The sequence below is a fragment of the Lepus europaeus genome, chromosome 16, assembly GCF_033115175.1.
Source record: "Lepus europaeus isolate LE1 chromosome 16, mLepTim1.pri, whole genome shotgun sequence".
Lineage (NCBI taxonomy): Eukaryota > Metazoa > Chordata > Mammalia > Lagomorpha > Leporidae > Lepus > Lepus europaeus.
In genome coordinates this window covers 91487143-91513800 of record NC_084842.1, presented here as the reverse complement: position 1 = coordinate 91513800, position 26658 = coordinate 91487143, and the positions used below count along the sequence as shown (strand labels likewise).

The 26658-nt window shown below is 60.9% G+C and overlaps 1 protein-coding gene across 2 annotated transcripts in view; it reads left to right on the top strand.

The window, feature by feature from the left end:
- Positions 1-985: 985 nt before the first annotated feature.
- PCGF3 (polycomb group ring finger 3) overlaps positions 986-26658 on the top strand; it is a 42581-nt gene continuing 16908 nt past the window's right edge. Inside the window, exons 1-7 of one of the 2 annotated variants that reach the window (XM_062213681.1) lie at positions 986-1153; positions 6398-6548; positions 12016-12053; positions 12276-12413; positions 18174-18291; positions 19341-19437; positions 23789-23844. In XM_062213681.1, coding sequence (XP_062069665.1) covers positions 18183-18291; positions 19341-19437; positions 23789-23844 — 262 coding nt within the window. In that variant the 5' untranslated portion in view covers positions 986-1153; positions 6398-6548; positions 12016-12053; positions 12276-12413; positions 18174-18182. The remainder of the gene's footprint in view (positions 1154-6397; positions 6549-12015; positions 12054-12275; positions 12414-18173; positions 18292-19340; positions 19438-23788; positions 23845-26658) is intronic. The other variant, XM_062213680.1, reaches the window with a different exon arrangement.

Below are 26658 nucleotides of genomic sequence, written 5' to 3'. Positions count from 1 at the left end.
GACCCGCACATGGTCCTGTCCTGCCCACTTGTCAGAGGAATCGGAGAGTCTGGGCTCAGTCCCTGGGGGCCCGACAGTGCCCCCTCAACACGCTGTGCGGGCCTGGGTGACTCTGGGTGTCCCAGTAGGAACACACAGCTCCTGAGCGGCATGTCACCGTGGGAGTGGGTGCATCCCACTCCTGGTGGCCTGCATTGCCAGGAACAAGGCAGCCGCCCACCCCACCGGTTTCCGGTGATGTTGCAGGTGCGGCACGAGGATCAGCTGCCGCGGCTGTGTGAGTCTGCAGCCGAGCGGCAGGAAGGCCCTGGGTGTGCTCACCAGCAGCTGGGTCGGCTCCCGTGACCATGACCGTGACCATGACCGCTGGCCTACTGTTCTAGGTGGCTTGGTGGGCTCGGCTTTGGGCAGCCCCCCCGTGAGCCTCCCCGCTGCAGGCACCCAGGACGGCTGCTTCCCCACGACGACCTTAGCTCAGGCTAAGATGGCTGCGGCTGGCACGCTGTTCCCCTCACGCATCTGACCCCGCGACAGCGCTGAGGTCCCAAAAAAACAGAGGGTGGCACTTAAGCCCCGCCCCGCCCCAGGCTCCTGCGGGTCCACCCGCGCGTCCACCATGAGGGGCAGTGAGTCTCGAAGCTCTGCTGACCCTTCCTGCGCCCCCCACGCATTCTTTTCTTGCGTGGGAGGCAGGGCTGGGGCCCAGGGGCCAGGGGCCGGGCCACGCTATAGGCCCCGAAGGCGGGCTGAGGGTCCGGGCCGGCCCTCGGGCAGGGCGGGGCCGCAACCGGAAAAGCCGGGGCGGCGGAGCCCCGCCCCGCCCGTGGCCCAGGACAACGCCCGGCCCCGCCCCTCGGCCTCGCACGCGCCTGCGCCCTCTCACCACGCCCCGGCCCCGCCCTGAGTCCCGCCCCCGAGAAACTCCGCCCCCGTCCAGGCCGCGGGTGGGAGCTGCGCCGCACTCCGCGCATGCTCGGAACGCGGCGCCCCCGACTCGGCGCTCGGCTGGGCTCGGGCATTTCCGCCTCTTTGTTTTAAACTCCGGACGGGTTTTTTTTCTCCTCCTCTTGGGGGGGACCCTGAGGAGCGGCGCCCCCTCCCCCTTCCGGCGAGGCCCCGCGTGCGCCCCGCTCGCCCCCGCCCGAACCTGCAGGTCAGTGAGTCCGCCCGTCCGGCCAGGCCCGCGGCGCCCGCTCCCCAGGCCGCGGCCTCGGCTCGAGTCTGGCCCGCAGGCTCCGCGCCCCGGACGCCCCCTCGCCTGTTCCCAGAGTCCCGGCATGGCTCGGCAGGCCCGGGAGGGCCGGGACCCCGGGCAGGGCAGGAGCTGGGAGGGCCGGGACCCCGGGCAGGGCAGGAGCCGGGAGGGCCGGGACCTCGGGCAGAACTGAGACCCCCGGGCAGGGCAGGAGCCGGGAGGGCTGGGACCTCGGTCAGGGCTGGGACCCCCGGGCAGGGCAGGAGCCGGGAGGGCCGGGACCTCGGGCAGAACTGAGACCCCCGGGCAGGGCAGGAGCTGGGAGGGCTGGGACCTCGGTCAGGGCTGGGACCCCCGGCAGGGCAGGAGCCGGGAGGGCTGGGACCTCGGTCAGGGCTGGGACCCCCGGCAGGGCAGGAGCCGGGAGGGCTGGGACCTCGGTCAGGGCTGGGACCCCCGGCAGGGCAGGAGCCGGGAGGGCTGGGACCTCGGTCAGGGCTGGGACCCCCCGGCAGGGCAGGAGCGGGGAGGGCCGGGACCTCGGTCAGGGCTGGGACCCCCGGCAGGGCAGGAGCCGGGGAGGGCTGGGTCCCCCGGCAGGGCAGGAGCCGGGGAGGCCGGGACCCTGGGCAGGGCAGGAGCTGGGAGGGCTGGGACCCCCGGGCAGGGCTCGGGCCCAGGAAGGACCAGTCATCAAGAGGGCCGTGCCTGAGACGGGAATCCACAGAGAACCGGCCCCTGAGGCCAGGTCAGCCAGGAGGGTCCAGCCCTGGGACAGGTCACTGAGGAGTCCAGGGCCCCAGGACAGGTCCAGGAGAAGATCTAGACATTGGGCAGTGCCAGAACGCTGGGACCCCAGGAGGGTGCAGGGCTGCAGCAGGTCACTGAGGAGGGCCAGGACCTAGGACAGGCCCATGGGACAAGTCCCCTGAGGAGGACTCAGACAGCAAGACTGGCCCCACGGAGGACCTGGAGAGCCCTGGGAGCCTGGAACCCTGGGGCCACCCTGAGGAGCGCTCGGGACTGGATGGCGAGGACCCCAGATTGGCCACTTGGGTCAGGTGCTCGGCTGGGTGTGAGGGCTGCCCTCTCCAGCAGGATCCGGATGGGAGCTGGACCAGGGCAAGCCACTGAGGGCACGCAGTCCCCAGACGGGACTGTGGGGCCGCTGGGCTCTGCCCGCCAGCTGAGGGCTCGGGCACTGGGGTCCTGGTCACTTGTTCCCCTCTAGGCACAAGGTCCCTGTACCCCACCATCTTCAAAGGCACTGTCTTGGCTGGGGTTGCTGTTGCATGCTGGCTGTGCACCCTTGGTGTGCGCTGGGCCCAGGAAGCTGCCTCCTACCTGCTGCCACTGCGGGCTGCTGTCCTCTCCCGGCCTTGGCCCTGTGGTCAGAGTCACCTTTGGCCACTACTGCTCCTCTTCCTGCTCAGAGTTTGTGTGCACCCCCGTCCTAAGTCTAGGGTGGTGCCCAGGGTCCAGGAGCAGGCAGAGGGTGGGATCCAAGCCAGGAGAAGGTGCCTGGATGTGTCGGGGGGAGGGGGGGCGGGCAGCCCAGCCCTGGACAGGACAGTTAGGGCAGGTGAGGCTGTGGGCCACACTAGGGCTCAGCTCTGCAAGAAAAGGTGCGGAGGGGTCTTGGGAGTCTTGCCCCGGGACCCCGGATTGCCTTCTGTTGGTGACCCTGAAGCTGGATGACTGCCGTGCCGCACGGGTGTGAGCCGGCCAGTGCTGTGAGCTGGGCGTCCGGGCAGCTGCCTGGCGTGGACCCTCTGCAGGTTTATTGGGGGAGTGAGTGGTGAGGTGAATGCAGGTCGCACACACCTGGAAAGATCGGGGTGGGGGGGGCTCCCGTGGGACGCCCGTGTCGGTGGTGGATTTTGCTGTCTGCTTATCACTTGGATTCCAGGGTGAGGGTTCCTGGTCCAGCTCAGAGGCTGTGCTGGCCACGCCCAGGGACCCTTACGCTGCCATGGTGCTTTGGCCTTGGGCGCTACTGTTTTAAAACTTACTTTGCTTTGTGAAATTTTGGAAAAGGCTTGCAAAACAGAGCACTCAGGTTTGGCTGGGCTGTTGAGGTTCTTGTTTCTGGATTTTACAGGAGTGGTCCTGCGGTCTTGTATTATTTGTGCAACAAATCGCTTACTGTCTGTAAGTCATGTGGGTCAGAAATCCAGGTGTGGCTCAGCTGGGCCCTTTGGCCGGCCCCCAGGGCTGTCTCTCCCTGCAGGCTGACAGCCACAAAGCCAGGGAACGATAAGACAGCTTGGCTTCAGAAGTGACTTCCCCTGTGGAAGTGAGTCACTAGGGCCCATGCATGTCTAGGGGTGTGGGGTGGCCCCAGGGGGTGAGGGGCATCGGGGGGCAGTCGGCTGTCTCCTCTCAGGTCAGGTGGGGCCCTTTCTGAGACGTGTCACCAGTGAGCGAGCAGTTGCGTGTGCAGCTGTGGGGTCGGGATGAGGTGTGATGTGCAGCTGTCTCCTTGGTTCCACAAAGGTGACCGGGGCTACCGTGGGTCATGGACGTTAGCAGAGGGAGGTGCACACCAAGCTGAGAGGATTCTAGGTGCTGACCCCCCAAACTGAAGGGCCCCTGTAGGGTGCAGGGTGTGTGTTGGGCGCGTGAATTCTTTGATCCCTACAAACATGAGGGTTTTGCTTATTCCCCAGGCTTGCTTTTTTTTTTTTTTTTTTTTTTAAACAATTTATTTCTTTGAAAGGCAGAGTTACAGAGAGGCAGAGGCAGAGAGAGAGAGAGGTCTTCCATCTGCTAGTTCACTCCCCAAATGGCTGTCACAGCCAGAGTTGCCCCTATCCTAAGCCAGGAGCTTCTTCCAGGTCTCCCATGTGGGTGCAGCGGCCCAAGGACTTGGGTCATCTTCTGCTTTCCTAGGCCATGGCAGAGAGTTGGATGGGAAGTGGAGCAACTGGGACATGAACCAGCACCCATATGGGATGTCGGCGCTGTAGGTGACAGCTTTACCTGCTGCACCATAGCACTGGTCCCCCTGTCCCCAGTCTTGTCGTTTTTATTCCTGCTAATGACTTCTTTGCAGAAACTGTAAACTGACTGTAATAGAGTTTTTCATGACCATATTAAACACGTGGGGTGCATATATTTTATTATTTATTTACTTATTTATTTGGAAGTCAGAGTTAGGCAGAGAGAGAGAGAGAGAGATCTTCGATCTGCTGGTTCAATCCCCAATTGGCCGCGGTGGCTGGAGCTGTGCTGATCCGAAGCCAGGAGCCAGAAGCTTCTTCCAGGTCTCCCACACTGGTGCAGGGGCCCAAGGACTTGGGCCATTTTGTACTGCTTTCCCAGGCCATAGCAGAGAGCTGGATCAGAAGTAGAGCAACTGAGACTGAACCAGTGCCCATATGGGATGCCGGCACTGCAGGCAGCAACTTTACCCACTGCGCCACAGCGCCAGCCCCCATATATTTTTTTAAAAATACAGAGAGAAAGAGAGACAGAGAGCAAGCTCTTCCATATACTGGTTCACTCCCCAAATAGCTGCAGTGGCCAGGGCTGGGCCAGGCTGAAGCCTGGAGCCAAGATCTTCATCCCACGTGGGTGTGGAGGCCAGGTACTTGGGCCATCCTCTGCTGCTTTCCCAGGTGCATTAACAGGGAGCTGGATCAGAAGCAGATCAGCCAGAGCACGTATGAGATACTGTGTCACAGGCAGTGGCTTAACCTGCTTTGCCACAATGCTGGCTCCATGGGGAGCATGTTTTTATCTGTCCCCATGCTGCTATCTAAGACGTGAGGTCCTGAGGTGCTCCAGGCAGCTGCCGTGGGCAGAAGCCTCTGCCCCTGGCCCTGGCTTTTCCTCCAGGGCAGCCTGGACCCCTGTCTGCACTTTGCTGGTGTTCTGGGCTGGGGGTATCCCAGGGCTGGAAAGGGCACCCATGTGGGAGCCTATCAGAGGTGCCACCTCCAGCTCACCTGCCCTAACCGGGTCGGCTGCAGCGTCCAGCGCCACTGGTGAGTAAGGAGCCCCGGGCCCGCTGAGATTGTCCACTTGGCTTGCTGGATGTGGGTCGGAACCCAGGCTTGTTTGGGTCTAGACTCTTGCTCTGAGTCATTAGAGGGGCAGCGTCGGTCTCTGCCTCTGCAGCCTGAGCTGGTTGGTGGTTAGAACTGAGCTGAAGGTTGAGAATGCAGTTCTGCTTTCGCTGTTGACACTGCTGAAGTTTGGGGACAGTTTCTTGCTGCCTGTGTGATATTTGCTATTATTTTTTGCAAAAATGCTGCACAGTTCATTGTGTTTCAGAAGGTGGGATGATGATTCTCCCATTCTGCAAGCTGGGGGTTTGTCATCAAGTTTCAAAACGTGGGCCTTTTGGAATCACAACAGAACCATCTTTCCTGAGCCTCGAAGCCAGACCGACCAGGCTCAGGGCTGAGCGCTGCGCACTGTGCCTTGTGGAATTGCCCACTGCACCAAGCAGAAGCTCCCGTCAGCGGGAACGCTGACACATTCGCTTCTTCTGGGGGAACAGAAGTTACACCATCTAAATGAATTTAGGGAGTAGAGCTTAGTTGTGTTTTTTCCCAAATTCGTTGATTTTTGGTGGGCTTGGCTTTGCTACATGAACAGCAGATGAAACAGGCCGACACAGGCCTTGTGCTGACTGTAGGCCTCCTCACGGCCTTCCCGAGTGCTGAGCACACCAGGGCTGCAAGCCGGCTGTGGCCCTCTGGCGAGCAGGGGCTGGGGCACGGATACGCTCGGGAAGCAAGGGCAGAGGCCCTGCGCCCACTGCAGAGAAACTGGGAGGATCGCGCAGTGAGCACCTGCCACGCCTGAGCGTGTTCCAGGGCTTCCGCGGCCATCTCCGCCCTGAGGTGATGGCCCTTGTGGGGCCAGGAAGCCCCCCCCTTCTGCTTTGCAGACCCTGAGCTCACAGCACCCCTGCGGCACCCTGGCCTCCGCCGTCCCGGCTCCAGAGCCGAGAGCCGCGCGGCTGCCGTGAGTAGACTGCCAGGCTGAGGCATTTTTGTCCCCGTAGCCAGATGCCAGCTCCTGCATGGCTGCTTCCTTTCCTCTGTGTGGGAGTTTACAGCCCAGGGTTCCACCGACCCCTGCATCCGGGCTGCTGGGAGCCTCCCACTTGTCCTGGGGGTGTTCCCACTGTTTTCCCTGAGCCCCTGGCCACACTCAGGTCCTGGCACTGGGCCCGCCTCTCTCCCCCAGGCTGCTGACAGCGGGGCCGTCTGATGCTTCCTGGTGATGACAGATCAGGAGGTTAGCAAGAGGCGACCGTGAGCTGCGAGCCGTGAGCCGCTCTCCTGCCCCTGGGGACTTGCAGCCAGGTCACAGGCGCTCTGTGGGCCACACTACCCAGGTGGGTCCAGGGCCTTTTCTTTTCTTTCTTTTTCTTCTTCCTTTTTTTTTTTTTTTTTAAAGATTTATTTATTTTACTTGAAAGTCACAGTTACATGCAGAGAGAAGGAGAAGCAGAAAGAGAGAGAAGTCTTCTGTCCACTAGTTAACTCCCCAGATGGCTGCAACAGCCAGAGCTGTGCTGACCCGAAGCCAGGAGCCAGGAGCTTCTTCAGGGCCTCCCAAGCAGGTGCAGGGGCCCAAGAACTTGTGCCATCTTCCACTGCTCTCCCAGGCCATAGCAGAGAGCTGGATCGGAAGTGGAGCAGCCGGGTCTCGAACCGGTGCCCATATGGGATACCGGCACTGTAGGCGGTGGCTTTACCTGCCATGCCACAGCGCCGGCCCCAGAGGCCCTTTTCTTTGTGACTTATCCCAAGGTGTCCCTCTCACACGTCGCCTCTCACAGAGGCGCAGGCTAAAGGGTGGCGCGAGCACACTGTTGATGTGTTCTGCCCTGGGAAGGCAGGGCTGGGGCAGCTCGTTTAGCCCTGCCCAGAAGACCGTGTGGCACCCGAGGGGTCCCTCGGTCAGCACAGCGGCCAGGACCAAGTGCCGTGGGCCTGGGTGTAGACGTCAGGTGTTCACGTCCACTGTGCCGTCTGGAGGTCAGCACCCAGCACCAGCAGGGTGGGCTCCTGGCGGGGCCCTTGCTGGTGCTCCCAGGGCCCCCGAGCGCACCCTGAGGCCCCACACTGTCACGTTGGGTCACTGATCTGGGTCCAGAGCAGGCCTGGCCTCAGTCACTTGGCTAACTTCCTGCCTTAACGCTGGGAGCGTAGTCGCCTTACACAAGTGCTGCCGGAGCTGCAGCCGCTGTTTGAGGTGTTTGGAAGCCGGCCTTTCCAGCTGAGTTGTGTTAGTTTTCATGTTTCAGTCTTGCAGGGATGCAGACAGATCTCCCATCCGCAGGCTCATTCCCTGAATGCCCACAACAGCCACAGCTGGGTCAGGCTGAGGTCAGGAGCTGGGAGCTCAATCCAGGGCTCCCACGGGGCTGGCAGGGACCCTGCTGTTGGAGCCGTCACTCAGGGTCTGTGTAGCAGGAAGCTGGAGTCAGGAGCCAAAGCCAGGGCCCAGGCACCGTGTGGGACGTGGGGGTCTCAGCCGCAGGGTTACGTGCTCACCCTGCTGTGTTATCCACAGCGTGGGTCACAAACTCCATGGCTCCAAAGGACTCTCAGTTCTCAGCCCCCAGCTCTGGGACTCAGAGGCCCGGCACCGGGCGTCCTGCTGTGCCAGCCGAGGCGGCATCTCCTGCTTGGGGCCCTGGCCCTCCGCGAGCGCCTTGGCTCTTGGTGGAATCTGCTCTTGGGGGTGGGGGAGGCCCCACGGTTTTGCTGGCTGTGGCTGTGGCTGTGGCTGCGGCTGCTGTCGGCCCTGGAGGCCACCCTGCTACTTGCCTGGACTGAGGCTCTGCTCCGAACCTGCTGCTGTCTGACCGGTGCCCTGTGTCCACTGTCCACCTCTCTGTTCTTGGTAGGACACCCCTTTTGAAGGCCCTATGGTTAGGTCAGTGCACCTCTGAGTCTGCGTATTTGGGACTGTGGTTTTCTTTAAAAGCTGCCCCACAGACGCGCCCAGGTGTCAGGCAGTCAGGACCTGTCACGGTGCGCTCTGTGTCCCTAGCACTGGTGTCCCTCTGCAAATGCTCGTTCAGTCCCTGCTACTGGCCAGGGCTACGCTGGACGGTGGACGGCAGGGCTGGGGCCAGTGTCGGGGTGGCCGAGAAGGAGCCCTGTGGCTGTGGGCTCTGCCGGCCAGGCTCAGGTCCTGCAGGGACTGTCTCCTGAGTCAGGAGCCCTCTGAGCCCAGAGCATTCCCACGGTGATGCCGGTGTTTGTCACAGCGCAGTGTGGTCACGTAGAAGCCTGCTCACTGTTTTCTCCTGACGTGACCTGTTCCGTATGCCAGCTGGAAAAGTCACAGGACATTCGTTCCATTTGTGCGAGGTCTGTTGTACCACAAACCCGGACTGAGCCAGCGCACGGGGTCCACACCCACAGGGGCCCCGTCCGCTGGGGACCAGCACACAGCAGAACTGGAGGCTCACAGAGCTGATAGCACAGCCCCCGCCGTGTTCCAGAGCACTCGTGCGGCTGCGCTTCTTGTCCACCCAGGTTACAAAGCTGGGTGATGTGGCTGTGGCCATCGGCGGGTGAGAACCAGGTTGTCATAGTGAGTTCAGTTTTCTAGTTTTCAAATCTCCTCTTGGCCGGTGCTGCGGCTCAATAGGCTAATCCTCTGCCTGCGGCGCTGGCACCCCAGGTTCTAGTCCCGGTCAGGGCACCAGATTCTGTCCCGGTTGCCCCTCTTCCTGTCCAGCTCTCTGCTATGGCCCGGGAGTGCAGTGGAGGATGGCCCAGGTGCTTGGGCCCTGCACCCCATGGGAGACCAGGAGAAGCACCTGGCTCCTGCCTTCGGATCAGCGCGATGCGCCTGCCGCAGCGCGCCGGCCGCAGCAGCCATTGGAGAGTGAACCAACGGCAGAGGAGGACCTTTCTCCCTCTCTCTCTCACTGTCCACTCTGCCTGTCAAAAAAAAAAAATCCTCTTGAAGTTGCATAGGAGGCCGTTAAGGCAGTGAAGCAGTGTTGGTGGATTTGGGGTGCTCGGTGGCTGCTGAGAGGAGAGGTGGTGGGGTCCCTACCGCTGGCCAGTGTGACGGGGTGGGTGCAGAGCTCTGGGCGGAAGTTGGGTGCTTTGCTCAGACTTAGCCGCAGGAGGCGTGGGGTCCATTCTCCTCTCCCCCAGACCCTCCACCCAGGGAATGTGCAGGTGGTGTGCATTCCCGAGGACATGCCACCTGGCGTGCAGGCGTATGGGACCGCCTGTGCTGGGCAGTCCGCACCCCAGCATCCCGCTGGCCGCTCCTGGACCCCTCAGGCCAGTCTTCACAGTCAGCGATGACTGCAGCTGTCGTGGCCAGGGACATGGAGAAGTGCTGCTGGCCAGAGGTGCACCAGGCAGGAGGGTGTGTGCGCATGGTCGGTGCTGCCGGAGTCAGGGGGTTGGTGGTGTGAGGGGCACACTGGGTGTCATGTCGGCTTCAGATGGATGCCCACCCACCTTCTAGGAGCGGTGCCTCTTGGCCTCACCCACAGGTGCTGGGCAGGGCCTTGGTTCCTGGATCCTGGTTGCATCTCTGTTTGCATTCAGGTCATGGTTGCTGGGAATTCTCCCAGTAAAGCTATTGTGTGGAACAGGGTGTGGGAGCTTTTCCTCAAAGGGACCAGTGTGGAAACTGTCAGGGCCCTGCTGCGCCGCTTGCCTGGGTTTCTGTTGTCAGATGTGCTCCTGTGGAGGTGAAGGTTACAAGTGGAAGTCTCTGGTGGAGCTGTGCAGCGTGGCTTCCGGCACGTCTCAGCAGTGCCTCTGTGGCCTGCAGGCATCAGGCCGTGGCAGCCAACCTGCCCTCGCCCCCGTTCTGCCTGTGGCAGGGGTTCTGTGTCTAGGGCCACATGCACAGAGTGTCCTCCGTGCCCAGGAGCCCCTGTACTGCCATGGGCACCCTTCCATGCTTGTGTGCTGAGAGACCCTGCGAGGGCCGGCGTCTGGGCCCTGTGAGTGACACTGTGTGAGTCCTGCAGCAGAACCATGTGTGAATGTCTCTTAGAAAACTTACTTGGTTAGGGGCTGGTGCTGTGGCGTACAGGTAAGGCCGCTGCCTGCAATGCCGATATCCCATATGGACACCAGTTGGAGTCCAGGCTGCTCCACTTCCAATCTAGCTCTCTGCTGTGGCCTAGGAAAGCATTGGAGAATGGCCCAAGTCCTTGGGCTCCTGCACCCATGTGGGAGACCTGGAGGGAAGCTCCTGGCTCCTGGCTTCGGGTGCGCTGCTCTGGCGGTTGTGGCCAACTGGGGAGTGAGCCATCAGATGGAAGACCCCCTCTCCCTCTCTCTGCCTCTCCTTCTCTATCTGTGTAACTCTGACTTTCTAAAAAAAAAAGAAAACTTACTTGGTTAAAGATGTTCTTTCAGAATTGTAAGGGCTGTGTTAAATCATGAGCCGTGTTTTTAATTTTATCAAGTGATTTTCGTGCCTCTCTGGGGACGTGCATCTGAATTTCCCTCGTGTTGGATGAGCTCACCTGGAATGTGCTCGGAGTGACTGGCCGTCGTGAACACTGCTGGGAAGAGGCCCTCCTGTGCTCAGGGGAGGGGCCGTGCCACTGTCGGCCTGAGTGCGGGCCCTGCCGTGTGGGCATCCCCCAGGACTCTGTCTCCTTGCCCCAGAGAGAGCTGGGGTTGTGAGACCCATGTTCGAAGCCCGTCCAGGCCTGACCTTTTCTTGGAGGGAAGCTTTTGGCTGCTGACCTGGCTTCCTGGGTGGTCACAGAGCTGTGGGTTGTCCCTGCTGGTTCTCTCTCCAGCTGGTTCTCTCTCTCTTCCTGACACGCCACGTGCTCAGGAGGGATTTGGCCTCCACCCTCCTCTGGTCACTCCCTGGCGGGGAGGGGGCGTTGCACACAATTCACTGTTCCTGGGGTATGGGCTGAGGACTTGAGTCTTTTGTTCACTGGGCTATGGCTGCACAGTCTAGTTAAATTTAAATGCACTTGAGCCACATTTCATGTGTCCCTAGCATATGTGGCCAGTGGCCGCCACACGGGGCAGCGCACAAGGAAGGGCCCAGGGAGCCCGTGCCAAGGGCTTCACTCTGGTCTCCTCCGGGCCTCAGGTGCCTGCCCGCACTGCCTTGTATCTCCCTGGAAGTACCCTCCCTCCCTCCCTCCCTCGTTTTGTAACAGCTGACTGATATTGCTCAATAAAAAATGCAGTTGTGGAAACACTTGAAAAATAAAATAATGTAAACTGGACTCGGGGTGAGTGTTGGTTAGGAACCCACTGTGCCATAGATGTTTTCCAGTGACATGTGCGTGGGCGCGGGCAAGGCCTCGCTGGGGTGCTGGGCACCCCTCAAGGCTCGGTGACCGCCAGGCCCCGAGGCCCCTTTGTTGCCTCCTGCTGGTTACACCAGGTCCCTCTGCTCACCTGGCCCCTCCTCAGTGAGGCCCAGGTCCACACAGGTGCACCCTAGTCCTCCCTGCTCTGTGCTGTGGGTGCTGTGGTCCCTGTGTGCTCACCGTCTTGCCACAAAAGGGCATGCCCTCAAGTCTGAGTCCTGCCTGGGCACTGCGCAGCACAGGGCGAGGGAAGCGTGGACACCCGCGACTCACGCTCACGTGTGCTGCACGGTCCCCCCCGACCCCTTGACCTCCGGTCACCCTGGCACTTATGCCTCCTGAGAGTGTCCATTGATTCCTGAAGATTTCCAGAGCCTTGGGGACATCATGTGCCCTCCAGACCTGCCTCTTGTTTGTGGCAGAGCCCAAACTGTAACCAAGAGGGCGCAGAGCTGTTCTCGGGGTGGGGTCTGCCCGTGGCCCTCTTGCCCTCCAGTGACACTGTTGTCCTTCTCCACAGGCCTCACGATGTAGCACGGAGTCCGGGCTCTCTCACAGGTAACTCCAATGAGGATGATTGACCACCCCTTTGAGTGCTGTGGACCGTGCTTGGGGGTGTGCCATGGCTACAGACAGATCAGCCCCATGGTCCTGCGGGTCCTCACAGGAGTGGCGGTGCCCACTGACGTGATCCGCTGTTTGTAAGAACTCAAAGAGGGGGGTATTTGCAGTCGCACATATGGAGCTGATGCCAAGTGACAGGTGCCCATTTCTGTCTAGAAAATGGAAAAAGATCAAGGCCCAGGAGGAAGGTGCAGACACGAACCAGGGTGCGGAGTGCGGAGGAACGGCCGCGTCCCAGAGCTGGCCTAGGCTCCATGCCCTGGCGGGAGGAAGGACGCGCGGCGTCTCCAGGAGGTGAGGCCGGGCTCTGTCCCGGGGTCCTGCTGTCCTGTGTGCCTGTGTTGATGGGTGGGCTCTGTCCCGGGGTCCTGCTGTGCTGTGTGCCTGTGTTGATGGGTGGGCTCCGTCCCGGGGTCCTGCTGTCCTGTGTGCCTGTGTTGATGGGTGGGCTCTGTCCCGGGGCCCTGCTGTCCTGTGTGCCTGTGTTGATGGGTGGGCTCTGTCCCGGGGTCCTGCTGTCCTGTGTGCCTGTGTTGATGGGTGGGCTCTGTCCCGGGGTCCTGCTGTCCTGTGTGCCTGTGTTGATGGGTGGGCTGCACTCCAGGAGGTGAGGCCAGGCTCTGTCCCGGGGTCCTGCTGTCCTGTGTGCCTGTGTTGATGGGTGGGCTCTGTCCCGGGGTCCTGCTGTGCTGTGTGCCTGTGTTGATGGGTGGGCTCTGTCCCGGGGTCCTGCTGTCCTGTGTGCCTGTGTTGATGGGTGGGCTCTGTCCCGGGGTCCTGCTGTCCTGTGTGCCTGTGTTGATGGGTGGGCTCCGTCCCGGGGTCCTGCTGTCCTGTGTGCCTGTGTTGATGGGTGGGCTCTGTCCCGGGGTCCTGCTGTCCTGTGTGCCTGTGTTGATGGGTGGGCTGCACTCCAGGAGGTGAGGCCAGGCTCTGTCCCAGGGTCCTGCTGTCCTGTGTGCCTGTGTTGATGGGTGGGCTCTGTCCCGGGGTCCTGCTGTGCTGTGTGCCTGTGTTGATGGGTGGGCTCTGTCCCGGGGTCCTGCTGTCCTGTGTGCCTGTGTTGATGGGTGGGCTCTGTCCCGGGGTCCTGCTGTCCTGTGTGCCTGTGTTGATGGGTGGGCTGCACTCCAGGAGGTGAGGCCAGGCTCTGTCCCAGGGTCCTGCTGTCCTGTGTGCCTGTGTTGATGGGTGGGCTCTGTCCCGGGGTCCTGCTGTGCTGTGTGCCTGTGTTGATGGGTGGGCTCTGTCCCGGGGTCCTGCTGTGCTGTGTGCCTGTGTTGATGGGTGGGCTCTGTCCCGGGGTCCTGCTGTCCTGTGTGCCTGTGTTGATGGGTGGGCTCTGTCCCGGGGTCCTGCTGTCCTGTGTGCCTGTGTTGATGGGTGGGCTCTGTCCCGGGGCCCTGCTGTCCTGTGTGCCTGTGTTGATGGGTGGGCTCTGTCCCGGGGCCCTGCTGTCCTGTGTGCCTGTGTTGATGGGTGGGCTCTGTCCCGGGGTCCTGCTGTCCTGTGTGCCTGTGTTGATGGGTGGGCTCTGTCCCGGGGTCATGCTGTCCTGTGTGCCTGTGTTGATGGGTGGGCTGCACTCCAGGAGGTGAGGCCGGGCTCTGTCCCGGGGTCCTGCTGTCCTGTGTGCCTGTGTTGATGGGTGGGCTCTGTCCCGGGGTCCTGCTGTGCTGTGTGCCTGTGTTGATGGGTGGGCTGCGTCCTGGGGTCCTGCTGTGCTGTGTGCCTGTGTTGATGGGTGGGCTCTGTCCCGGGGTCCTGCTGTGCTGTGTGCCTGTGTTGATGGGTGGGCTCTGTCCCGGGGTCCTGCTGTCCTGTGTGCCTGTGTTGATGGGTGGGCTCTGTCCCGGGGTCCTGCTGTCCTGTGTGCCTGTGTTGATGGGTGGGCTCTGTCCCGGGGTCCTGCTGTCCTGTGTGCCTGTGTTGATGGGTGGGCTCTGTCCCGGGGTCCTGCTGTCCTGTGTGCCTGTGTTGATGGGTGGGCTGCACTCCAGGAGGTGAGGCCGGGCTCTGTCCTGGGGTCCTGCTGTCCTGTGTGCCTGTGTTGATGGGTGGGCTCTGTCCCGGGGCCCTGCTGTCCTGTGTGCCTGTGTTGATGGGTGGGCTCTGTCCCGGGGCCCTGCTGTCCTGTGTGCCTGTGTTGATGGGTGGGCTCTGTCCCGGGGTCCTGCTGTCCTGTGTGCCTGTGTTGATGGGTGGGCTTTGTCCCGGGGTCCTGCTGTCCTGTGTACCTGTGTTGATGGGTGGGCTGCGTCCTGGGGTCCTGCTGTCCTGTGTGCCTGTGTTGATGGGTGGGAGGGGAGTGTAGTCTTGTCTAGAGCTCTGCCCTAAACTCCCTGGTGACCCCACTGCTGTCCAACTCGGATGAAGCTGAAGTCCTCAGTCGTTGGTTCACAGAGGACCAAGATTGTCCCCTGGTTCAGTTGTTCAAGTACAGGGTGTTCAAGAAGGCTGCTGTGTGTGGGACCCCGGGCAGTATAACAGGAGGCATCACTGTGCAGGGATTCTGGTAACCTCAGTGTTGCTTTGCAGAACACACTCAGAGACAGAGCCTCCTGGCTGGAGGGCAGGCGTCCCACACAGGTAGCAAGCCAGCATGGCCCAGTAGAACTAAGGCCCCCCTGCCAGCAGGCATCTCAAGGGCATGTGTAGCCACTGCTTCCTGGCAGTGTTGCTGGCTACAGCAAGGCTTCACCTGAACACCCTGTGTCTGAGGGACCGGGGTATCTGTGTCTGTAAGGATTCCCAGTGTACCTGTGTCTATGGACCGGGGTATCTGTGTCTGTCAGGATTCCCAGTGTACCCTGTGTCTATGGACCGGGGTATCTGTGTCTGTCAGGATTCCCAGTGTACCCTGTGTCTGAGGGACGGGGTATCTGTGTCTGTCAGGATTCCCAGTGTACCCTGTGTCTGAGGACAGGGGTATCTGTGTCTGTCAGGATTCCCAGTGTACTCTGTGTCTATGGACCGGGGTATCTGTGTCTGTCAGGATTCCCAGTGTGCTCTGTGTCTATGGACCGGGGTATCTGTGTCTGTCAGGATTCCCAGTGTACCCTGTGTCTATGGACTGGGGTATCTGTGTCTGTCAGGATTCCCAGTGTACCCTGTGTCTATGGACCGGGGTATCTGTGTCTGTCAGGATTCCCAGTGTACCCTGTGTCTGAGGGACGGGGGTATCTGTGTCTGTCAGGATTCCCAGTGTACCCTGTGTCTATGGACCGGGGTATCTGTGTCTGTCAGGATTCCCAGTGTACCCTGTGTCTGAGGGACGGGGGTATCTGTGTCTGTCAGGATTCCCAGTGTACCCTGTGTCTATGGACCGGGGTATCTGTGTCTGTCAGGATTCCCAGTGTACCCTGTGTCTATGGACCGGGGTATCTGTGTCTGTCAGGATTCCTAGTGTACCCTGTGTCTATGGACTGGGGTATCTGTGTCTGTCAGGATTCCCAGTGTACCCTGTGTCTATGGACTGGGGTATCTGTGTCTGTCAGGATTCCCAGTGTACCCTGTGTCTATGGACCGGGGTATCTGTGTCTGTCAGGATTCCCAGTGTACCCTGTGTCTGAGGGACGGGGTATCTGTGTCTGTCAGGATTCCCAGTGTACCCTGTGTCTATGGACGGGGGTATCTGTGTCTGTCAGGATTCCTAGTGTACCCTGTGTCTGAGGTACAGGGGTATCTGTGTCTGTCAGGATTCCCTGTGTCTATGGACCGGGGTATCTGTCTGTCAGGATTCCTAGTGTACTCTGTGTCTATGGACTGGGGTATCTGTGTCTGTCAGGATTCCCAGTGTACCCTGTGTCTATGGACCGGGGGTATCTGTGTCTGTCAGGATTCCCAGTGTACCCTGTGTCTGAGGGACCGGGGTATCTGTGTCTGTCAGGATTCCCAGTGTACCCTGTGTCTATGGACCGGGGGTATCTGTGTCTGTCAGGATTCCCAGTGTACCCTGTGTCTGAGGGACGGGGGTATCTGTGTCTATCAGGATTCCCAGTGTACCCTGTGTCTATGGACGGGGGTATCTGTGTCTGTCAGGATTCCCAGTGTACCTGTGTCTATGGACCGGGGGTATCTGTGTCTGTCAGGATTCCCAGTGTACCCTGTGTCTGAGGGACGGGGGTATCTGTGTCTATCAGGATTCCCAGTGTACCCTGTGTCTATGGACGGGGGTATCTGTGTCTGTCAGGATTCCCAGTGTACCCTGTGTCTATGGACAGGTGTATCTGTGTCTGTCAGGATTCCCAGTGTACCCTGTGTCTGAGGGACCGGGGTATCTGTGTCTGTCAGGATTCCCAGTGTACCCTGTGTCTATGGACTGGGGTATCTGTGTCTGTCAGGATTCCCAGTGTACCCTGTGTCTGAGGGATGGGGGTATCTGTGTCTGTCAGGATTCCCAGTGTACCTGTGTCTATGGACCGGGGTATCTGTCTGTCAGGATTCCTAGTGTACCCTGTGTCTATGGACAGGGGTATCTGTGTCTATCAGGATTCCCAGTGTACCCTGTGTCTGAGGGACGGGGGTATCTGTGTCTATCAGGATTCCCAGTGTACCCTGTGTCTGAGGGACGGGGGTATCTGTGTCTATCAGGATTCCCAGTGTACCCTGTGTCTATGGACTGGGGTATCTGTGTCTGTCAGGATTCCCAGTGTACCCTGTGTCTATGGACCGGGGTATCTGTGTCTGTCAGGATTCCCAGTGTACCCTGTGTCTGAGGGACGGGGGTATCTGTGTCTATCAGGATTCCCAGTGTACCCTGTGTCTATGGACAGGGGTATCTGTGTCTATCAGGATTCCCAGTGTACCCTGTGTCTATGGACAGGTGTATCTGTGTCTGTCAGGATTCCCAGTGTACCCTGTGTCTGAGGGACCGGGGTATCTGTGTCTGTCAGGATTCCCAGTGTACCCTGTGTCTATGGACAGGTGTATCTGTGTCTGTCAGGATTCCCAGTGTACCCTGTGTCTGAGGGACCGGGGTATCTGTCTGTCAGGATTCTCATTTGGCCCTTGTGCTCTCAGGACAGGATATTTCTTCTGGGTGTTTGGGTGTTTGAATGTGTGTGAGTCGTCCACCCTCTCCCATGCTCACCGAATGGGTTTTTTGGAAATGCTGTTCTCGTGTACCTCGCTGGCCACTGTTGCCCCAGTTTGTACTCAGCAGCTCCTGGGCCATGGTTGTCCCAGCTGTGGCCACTACAGACCCTGCTTCTGCTGTCTGCGGCCTTCACACAGTGGGGTTCTCCACGTGCATGAACAGGACCTGGGTCTGTGCACGCCCTGTGCTGCCGAGGCATGGCTGGAGCCTGGCAGGTGCGTGGCCAGGCTGCACAGTGCAGTGCTTACAGACATTACCTTGGCAGCGCTGCCGCCTGGCTGTGCCATGCCCAGTGCAGCGTCCAGCCCCAGAAGAATGAGTAGCTCCTGTGTGTTCCTACGTGGTCTCTGGACAGTGAGGACTGAGTGGGCCTGTGGGTGGGAAGGCCGTAGCTGGCTGGTAGGAGCTGCGAGTGAGATGGTTCGTGAGTGGAGTGGTCTGGAAGGACCCCTGGGCAAGCCAGCTCAGGTGCTGTGTCTGGTCAGGCCTGTCTCAGCGAGTTCTGTGTGCAACGTGCTTATTGCTGGTGGTGACTTGAGTGCTGTAGCCTGGGGTTCACTCCTGCCCCTGCTCAGGGTGGAGACAAGGAGGTGAGTTCCACACGCCCGAGCCTGAGCCCAGCACAGAGGGCCTGGGCCCAGGGTTCGTCAGCTCAAAGGTCCCAGTGACATCAGCAGCTTGGCCTCCCTCCTGACGGCCGCAGGGACTGACGGAGGTTGGTGGCTGCTGACTGCTCCTCGTCAGCTGCCGGGCTGGGGCTCGGCTGCCTTCCGTGGGCTGGGCACTTAGCGAGAGGTGCGCTGCATATCATGAGGGAAGCTAGGGAGGAAACAAGGCCATGTCTTTCAGACTAGGGTGGTGGGGCAGTCTCCGTCCCTTCCTGTAGTGACCCTGACCCCCGTGAAGCACTTGGGAGCGTCCAAGATGTTAATGAACAAATGGTTTTTCTCTTGCAGAAGCCAAAGATGCTGACCAGAAAGATTAAGCTCTGGGACATAAACGCCCACATCACCTGCCGCCTGTGCAGCGGGTACCTCATCGACGCGACCACAGTGACGGAGTGTCTGCACACGTGTACGTGTGGGCCTTCCGGGGGTGCTCGGTCAGCCTGATACCATGCGCTCTGAGCCCAGGCCAGGAGCAGGGCTGGAGCTTCAGAGGCTCTGAGACCACCTGGGTGCCGTGGTGGCATCAGTGGTAGGGAGACATCGCTCGGGGGCTCGGCAGCGCAGATCGGGTGTCCCTGGGTATCCGGGAGAGCGACAGAATGCTCACTGCTGGCAGGGAGAAATGCTTACTTTTACATTTTCAAGTGAATTCCTTAAATTTTCCAAGCAGAGGAGCCTGCTGGCTTGCTCGTCACATCTGACAGGCTTCATGGTGGCTCCAGAGGCCACTGGTTTGAGCGCTGCCTGCAGGGGGGTCAGGATGTCTGTACAGGTGTTTTATTTTCATTTTATTTGAAAGGCTCGAAGAGATGCAGACATAGAGGCAGACAGAGAGAACGAGAGAGATCTTCTAACTGCTGGTTCCTCCCCAGATGCCTGCAACAGCCAGAGCTGTGCTAGGCCAAAACAGGACTAGGAACCCCGTTCAGGTGTCAGGAACCCAAGTCCTTGGGCCATAATCTGCTACTTCCCAGGCACGTTGGCCGGAAACTGGATTGGAAGCGTAGCCGCTGTACCAGACACCTGTCACTGGAACTTCTGTCCTAAAGTGACTTGTATTAGAGATTGCCGGGCATCGTTTTGCGCAGTAGGTAATTTTCATTGAATTTTACCTAGTTTTGTGGTACAAAGAAAGTAGGTGATCTCTTAGAACAACTTGTAGAAATTGTACATGTTGGCCCGTATTCTGGTTTTTCACATTTGGTAACTGTCTTCTTATTTTGGGTTTTTCTTCCCACTTAACTCCTGACCCTGGTGTCAGGAGTGAGAACAGAGCTGTCGGGCGTGGCCCTGTTAGCCTGAAAGGCAAAGTCTTTTCTTTCTGGAATGCAGATCAGGGCACCTCTTGAGCAGTCCCCAGGGGTGAGCTCACGAAAGTCGCGTCAGCCCCCTGGGGCTGCCGAGCGTGGTGGGGGAGGGCGCGTGGCTCTGGGTGCTGAGGTGCCCTCTGCACAGTCTGCAGGAGCTGCCTGGTGAAGTACCTGGAGGAGAACAACACCTGCCCCACCTGCAGGATCGTGATCCACCAGAGCCACCCTCTGCAGTACATCGGGTGAGTGCCCCATGTGCCTCCCGGGGAGGCCTCGGGTTCCAGGCTAGGACTGAGTACAGTGGGCTTGGAAGGGGAGGGCTGCCCCGGCCTGCGTGCTGGTGGCTGTCCTGCCCTGGGCAGCTTCCCCAGTCTGGGAGGCTGCACGTGCCCCAGCTGGTCGCCGTTTCTGAGGGAAGCAGCTTCCGGTTGGGGGCCACCGTAAAAGAAACCACACACACACACACACACACGGGTAGGAGACATGTCAGAGAGCCAGTGTGGAAGGAAGAGCGTGTTTGCTTTCCGTAAAAGAAACGAGACACACACACACGCGCGTGTACACACACGCCCGCCACATGGGCAGGAGACGCATCAGAGAGTCGGTGTGGAAGGAAGAGCGTGTTTGCTTTCCATAAAAGAAACGACACACACACACACACACACACACGCCCGCCACACGGGCAGGAGACACGTCAGAGAGCCGGTGTGGAAGGAAGAGCGTGTTTGCTTTCCATAAAAGAAACGAGACACACACACACACACACACGTACACACACGCCCGCCACACGGGCAGGAGACACGTCAGAGAGCCGGTGTGGAAGGAAGAGCGTGTTTGCTTTCCACTGTCAGCCTTGGCATGAGGGCAGCGTATAGTCACGGGGAGAAGCGGCCACTTCTCAGGAGCCCTCCCCAGCTGTCCGCCTGGCCACCAAGGCATGCATGTGCCCCACTCCCTTGGATCCCTGCCACGTGTGTCACGCCACTCACGGCTGCCCGAGGAGCAGGCCCCGCAGTTGGTGCATGCTAGTGGTTGGAGACTGGTGGTGCTGGCTGTGTGCTGTCCTCGGTCAGTGCTGGCCTGAGTGACGTCCAGTGGTGCTGGCTGTGTGCTGTGGGCTGGCCTGAGTGACGTCCAGTGGTACTGGCTGTGTGCCGTGGGCTGTCCTCGGTCAGTGCTGGCCTGAGTGACGTCCAGTGGTGCTGGCTGTGTGCTGTGGGCTGTCCTCGGTCAGTGCTGGCCTGAGTGACGTCCAGTGGTACTGGCTGTGTGCTGTGGGCTGTCCTCGGTCAGTGCTGGCCTGAGTGACGTCCAGTGGTGCTGGCTGTGTGCCGTGGGCTGTCCTCGGTCAGTGCTGGCCTGAGTGACGTCCAGTGGTGCTGGCTGTGTGCCGTGGGCTGTCCTCGGTCAGTGCTGGCCTGAGTGACGTCCAGTGGTGCTGGCTGTGTGCCGTGGGCTGTCCTCGGCAGTGCTGGCCTGAGTGACGTCCAGTGGTGCTGGCTGTGTGCCGTGGGCTGTCCTCGGTCAGTGCTGGCCTGAGTGACGTCCAGTGGTGCTGGCTGTGTGCTGTGGGCTGGCCTGAGTGACGTCCAGTGGTGCTGGCTGTGTGCTGTGGGCTGTCCTCGGTCAGTGCTGGCCTGAGTGACGTCCAGTGGTGCTGGCTGTGTGCTGTGGGCTGGCCTGAGTGACGTCCAGTGGTGCTGGCTGTGTGCCGTGGGCTGTCCTCGGTCAGTGCTGGCCTGAGTGACGTCCAGTGGTGCTGGCTGTGTGCCGTGGGCTGTCCTCGGTCAGTGCTGGCCTGAGTGACGTCCAGTGGTGCTGGCTGTGTGCTGTGGGCTGTCCTCGATCAGTGCTGGCCTGAGTGCCCCTGGACGTCCTGGTGTCCCTGTCCAGGAGCAGTGTCTAGCTTGGAGAACTGCCTGCGTGCAGCTCCTGAGCTCTACACTGTGGCCAGCGCCCGGCTTTGCTGGTGTCTAGTTCTGTCCACGGCGGGGTCTGCCCGTCTCCTCCTCCTGGCCCTTGGGTGCCTCCCTCCACAGGTCTTGTCTGGTTCCTCGTGGTGCCGGTGATGTGAGCACCTGCACTCTGTCCTGGGCTGCAGGCCTCAGAACTTGAGGGACTGGGGCTTCCACTTGGACTTTAATGTGGGTGGTGGTGAGGAGCGGGAGCCTGGGAAACTGCCCCCACGAGGGTCCCACTGACCCCCCACCGCACTCTAGGAGGGAGAGGGAGCAGCAGGAAGGAGGCAGGAGGGGGGAGCCGCCTGGTGAGGGGCGGGGGCAGGTGGCCAGGTCCTGCCCCTCATGTTGGGTCCTTGGAGCTCAGCCGTGTGGGTGACCGTGTGGTGGCTATGAGCGGGAGGAGGACACACGGCCAGCTCTGGACTCTTAGCCTCTGGGGGCTCTGCTCTGCTCCACCCCAGCGGTGTGGAGGGCTCTGCCCGGGATGCATGCTGCACACACCTGACACCGCCTGCTGTCCACGGGCCTCACCCAAGCACACCTGTCCCCACCTCTGCCTCCTGTAGGATTCTGCTGCTCCGGGGGCGGGGCTTGGCTGGCCTGGTGCGGGTGCCAGCCACGGGCCCATGGGTGCTGGGGAGCACCTGGAGCAGGTGGAGAAGGGAGGGAGGCCGCAGCTGACGTGGCTTCATGTCCCGGGGCCACCTGCCCTGTCTGCCCCGTGTTCTCTCTGGAGAGGTCCAGATCCCACCTGCTGGGCGCTGAGCAGGGCTGGAGACACCGCGCAGGGTGGGTGCTGAGCCTTGAGGAGGTCAGGGTGGGTCCCCTGGTGAGGCGCTGAGGGTGTTGGCACGCGAGGGCCCCACATACATGTGGTTGTCACACGTGCCCTGGCCTGCATGCCCGTCACGCGGTGGGATGTGTGTCCCTGTGGGTCATGCCAGGACTGCTGGAGCCCCGCGCTGGCCTGGGGATGCCCCCTGGTTCTGGGAGAACTCAGAGCGAGAGCCCCTGGAGCACGGCTGTGCTGTGGTGTGCGGCTCCCCAGCGCCTGTGCAGTAGGGCCTCTTACGGTCTGTGAGACCATCATTGTGGCTTACTTCGATGTTACTCACTGGGCATGTATGGTTTTCTCTTGATAGCATGAGGTTTGGAAATTACAATGATTTCAAAATTAAATTCACTAACACTTCTACTCCAAAAAAGAAAATAGTCCCTTGCACATTCACATTTAAGACAGCAAACTGGAGTGGGTCAGCGGCCACAGGCCCTGTACAGGCCTTCCTGGTCAGCCCAGACCACAAGTGGCCATCCCAGGGTGCCTTGATTGTTCCGGAACGCTGAAGAAAAGCTTGGTATGCAGTGCACGTCCCAGGGAAATGCCAGGGCGTGTGCTGGCCCCAGGTGTGGCCCCTGGAGGTCCCTTCTCCCCTGTGGCCGTTGTCCCGATGGTCAGAACTTGAATCAGGTGGCGCATGATTGAGGCTGTGGGCATGTGACAGCCACAGCCTGGGAGTGACCCCAGCAGAACTTGAAGGGCAGTGACCCAGCAGTGCTGGTGCTCAGTGGGTGGTGACCGGGAGTGCTGGTGCTCAGTGGGTGCTGACCGGGAGTGCTGGTGCTGAGTGGGTGCTGATGCGGGAGTGCTGGTGCTGAGTGGGTGCTGACCGGGAGTGCTGGTGCTGAGTGGGTGCTGACCGGGAGTGCTGGTGCTGAGTGGGTGGTGACCGGGAGTGCTGGTGCTGAGTGGGTGGTGACCGGGAGTGCTGGTGCTGAGTGGGTGCTGACCGGGAATGCTGGTGCTGAGTGGGTGCTGACCCAGCAGTGCTGGTGCTGAGTGGGTGCTGACCGGGAATGCTGGTGCTGAGTGGGTGCTGACCGGGAGTGCTGGTGCTGAGTGGATGCTGACCGGGAATGCTGGTGCTGAGTGGGTGCTGACCCGGGAGTGCTGGTGCTCAGTGGGTGCTGACCGGGAGTGCTGGTGCTGAGTGGGTGCTGACCCGGGAGTGCTGGTGCTCAGTGGATGCTGACCCGGGAGTGCTGGTGCTGAGTGGGTGGTGACCGGGAGTGCTGGTGCTCAGTGGGTGGTGACCCGGGAGTGCTGGTGCTCAGTGGGTGGTGACCGGGAGTGCTGGTGCTGAGTGGGTGCTGACCGGGAGTGCTGGTGCTGAGTGGATGCTGACCCGGGAGTGCTGGTGCTGAGTGGGTGCTGACCCGGGAGTGCTGGTGCTCAGTGGATGCTGACCCGGGAGTGCTGGTGCTGAGTGGGTGGTGACCGGGAGTGCTGGTGCTGAGTGGGTGCTGACCGGGAGTGCTGGTGCTGAGTGGGTGCTGACCCGGGAGTGCTGGTGCTGAGTGGGTGCTGACCCGGGAGTGCTGGTGCTGAGTGGGTGGTGACCGGGAGTGCTGGTGCTCAGTGGGTGCTGACCTGGGAGTGCTGGTGCTGAGTGGGTGGTGACTGGGAGTGCTGGTGCTGAGTGGGTGCTGACTGGGAGTGCTGGTGCTGAGTGGGTGCTGACCCGGGAGTGCTGGTGCTCAGTGGGTGCTGACCCGGGAGTGCTGGTGCTGAGTGGGTGGTGTGTGAGAGCCCAGAGTCGCCATTCCCAGCTGACTGTCCTCTGTTCTTCTGCAGCCATGACAGAACCATGCAGGACATTGTGTACAAGCTGGTGCCAGGCCTCCAGGAAGGTGAGTTCCCAGCCCTCTGGGGCCCCAGGCCCTGGCCCTTGTCCGAGGCCTCTTCGGACATACTCAGCTGCCCCTGGCTCACCTGCGCCACCCTGGCCTCACTGCAGGGTGTCTGACGTTGGAGCCCTCTGCAGTCTCAGTGGTACCTATCAGCAGGGCTCGACTGGACGTTTGGTGGCCCCCTGACCTGAAGGCTCCGCCTTCTTTGTCCCTGGCAGCCCCCACCAGGGCAGGGGCTCTGAGAGGCCGCGTTAAGGAAAGCTGAACAGCTTGCGAAGTCCCGTCTGCCAGGTTTAGTGGGAACCGGCCTGAGTGGGAGCGGTCCCCCAGCCCCCGGTTCCAATGCTGCTGTTGTCCGTGTCACAGGGCGGGAGACAGAGCTTCCCCTCAGAGTCTGGGGCGGCCGGCACGGCGGTGCCTGGGCTCTGGGCACCTGTCCTTCCCCGGACACACTGGGCTGTTGATTTCAGGACAGGGCCATAGTTTGAGCGCAGCTCCATGTGTTCAGCCAGTGGATGTCGACTCTGGCCTTAAACCCAGGGAGTCACGTTGAGTCCTTCACTGGCCACACCGTCACTCAGGCCAGCAGAACGTGAATGGAAGTGGAGTCCTGGATGAAGGCAGAGTGCACCGCAGTGAAATGCCAGACATGTTCACGACAGAGCTCTGTGAGTGGCAGGGATGGTGGGACCACGGGCAGCCCCACGCGTCCGCGGCGGCAGAGGCTCCGGCGGCACTGTGCACGTCAGGGTGGCCATGCAGGCCCCTCGCGAAGGCGTTTCTGGTTGTCTCAGCACTGGGGTTCTTGTTGATTTCAGGCAGGATCCAGACAGGGCTGTGCTTGAGACAGACCCGTGGCTCCGTGCCCCTCCTCCCTGTCTCCCACGCTGGGCGTCCTCACGTCCACACTTGACGTGGTGGCCCAGCATCCTCTGAATCGGCATAACTTGCAGTGGGACTGCATCAGGGTTTGTGCCCAGTTTTTTTCTTTTTCCTAAAAATGTATTTATTTATTCGAGAGGTAGAGTTACAGAGGGAGAGAGAGAGAGAGAGAGAGAGAGGTCTTCCATCTGCTGGTTCACTCCCCAAATGGCTGCAATAGCTGGAGCTGAGCTGATCTGAAGCCAGGAGCTTCTTCCGGGTCTCCCACATGGTGCAGGGATCCAAGGACCTGGGCCATCTTCTGCTGCTTTCCCAGGTGCATTGGCAGGGAGCTGGACTAGAACTGGTGCCCGTACGGGATGCCGGCACTGCAGGCTGAGACTTCGGCTGTTATGCCACAGCGCCACCCCATGCCCAGTTTTTGGCAAAGCCCACCTGTGGGTCATTTTCACTTGGTTCAGGCAGCCATCACACCGTACCAGTTCTGCTCCTTCCACGGTGCTGAGCCGAGCCCCCCCGTGTAGGAGAAGCAGGCCCGAGGCAGCAGCATCCCTTCCTGTGTCTTCTGGCTGCCGCCAGCAAGGTGCACCCAAGCCCATCACACGCTCCCACCCCTGTGCAGGAGGGCTAGGGGCCACTTCGCCGTCTCCTGGGGCCTGTGGTGTCTTGAGGCTGAGAGCCCGGGTGTGTGGGTGCTCCATAGCACCTTTGTTAACGAGCTTTTTATTTTGCTTATTTATTCTTTCATCGATCCGTGGAGCAGCCCGATTCACCGGCCTTAGTGCTGCAGGCAGCAGCTCTGCCTGCCTCCCTGCCGCGCCGGCCCGGTCTGTCTGTACACTGTTAAGGCCTGCGCTCCCAGAGGCAGTGTCTTCATCTATAGGACGCTTGCTGTGTGGACGTGGCTGTGGCCCCCACCCCCATGGCCGGCAGCCCTGCCTCCACTCCGTCCGTGCGTACGTTCCTTGTGCCTTGTCCTGCTGCTCTTTGCTTTGGGAGGAAGGCGCGTTGATCAGCGCGTTGCGTGCTTCAGTGGCATGGTGAGACACCTGCTGCTGCTCTCTGGAGTAGAGTCGCTGGGCTGAAAGCTTCTGGGCCGTAGGCTCTCTCGCGTCCTCACTGCAGCCCATCGGTGTGCGGCCTGGGCTGAGACGCCGTGGTCCCATTCCAGTTAGTAAGGCTGTCGCACACTGGGAACGTAGCAGAGGAAGGAGGTGCTGAGCCTGCATGGCGGAAGCTTTTCTCCGGTGTTGGCCTTGCTGGCAGAGGCCTGGAGCAGCACACACCTGACATCGCGAGAGCCAGGAGCCTGGCGTCGTGAGTGACAGGAGCCTGGCGTCTGAGTGACAGGAGCCTGGCGTCTGAGTGACAGGAGCCTGGCGTCCAGAGTGACAGGAGCCTAGTGTTGTGACAGGAGCCTGGTGTTGTGACAGGCGCCTGACATCGCGAGAGCCAGGAGCCTGGTGTCTGAGTGACAGGAGCCTGGAGTCCAGAGTGACGGGAGCCTGGCGTCCAGAGTGACAGGAGCCTGGCGTCCAGAGTGACAGGAGCCTGCGTCGTGACAGGAGCCTGGTGTCCAGAGTGACAGGAGCCTAGTGTTGTGACAGGAGCCTGGTGTTGTGACAGGCGCCTGGCGTCGTGAGTGACAGGAGCCTGGCGTCCAGAGTGACGGGAGCCTGGCGCCCAGAGTGACGGGAGCCTGGCGTCGTGAGTGACAGGAGCCTGGCGTCTGAGTGACAGGAGCCTGGCGTCCAGAGTGACGGGAGCCTAGTGTCGTGACAGGCGCCTGGCGTCGTGAGTGACGGGAGCCTGGCGTCCAGAGTGACGGGAGCCTGGCGTCCAGAGTGACGGGAGCCTGACGTCGTGAGTGACGGGAGCCTGGCGTCATGAGTGACGGGAGCCTGGCGCCCAGAGTGACGGGAGCCTGGCGTC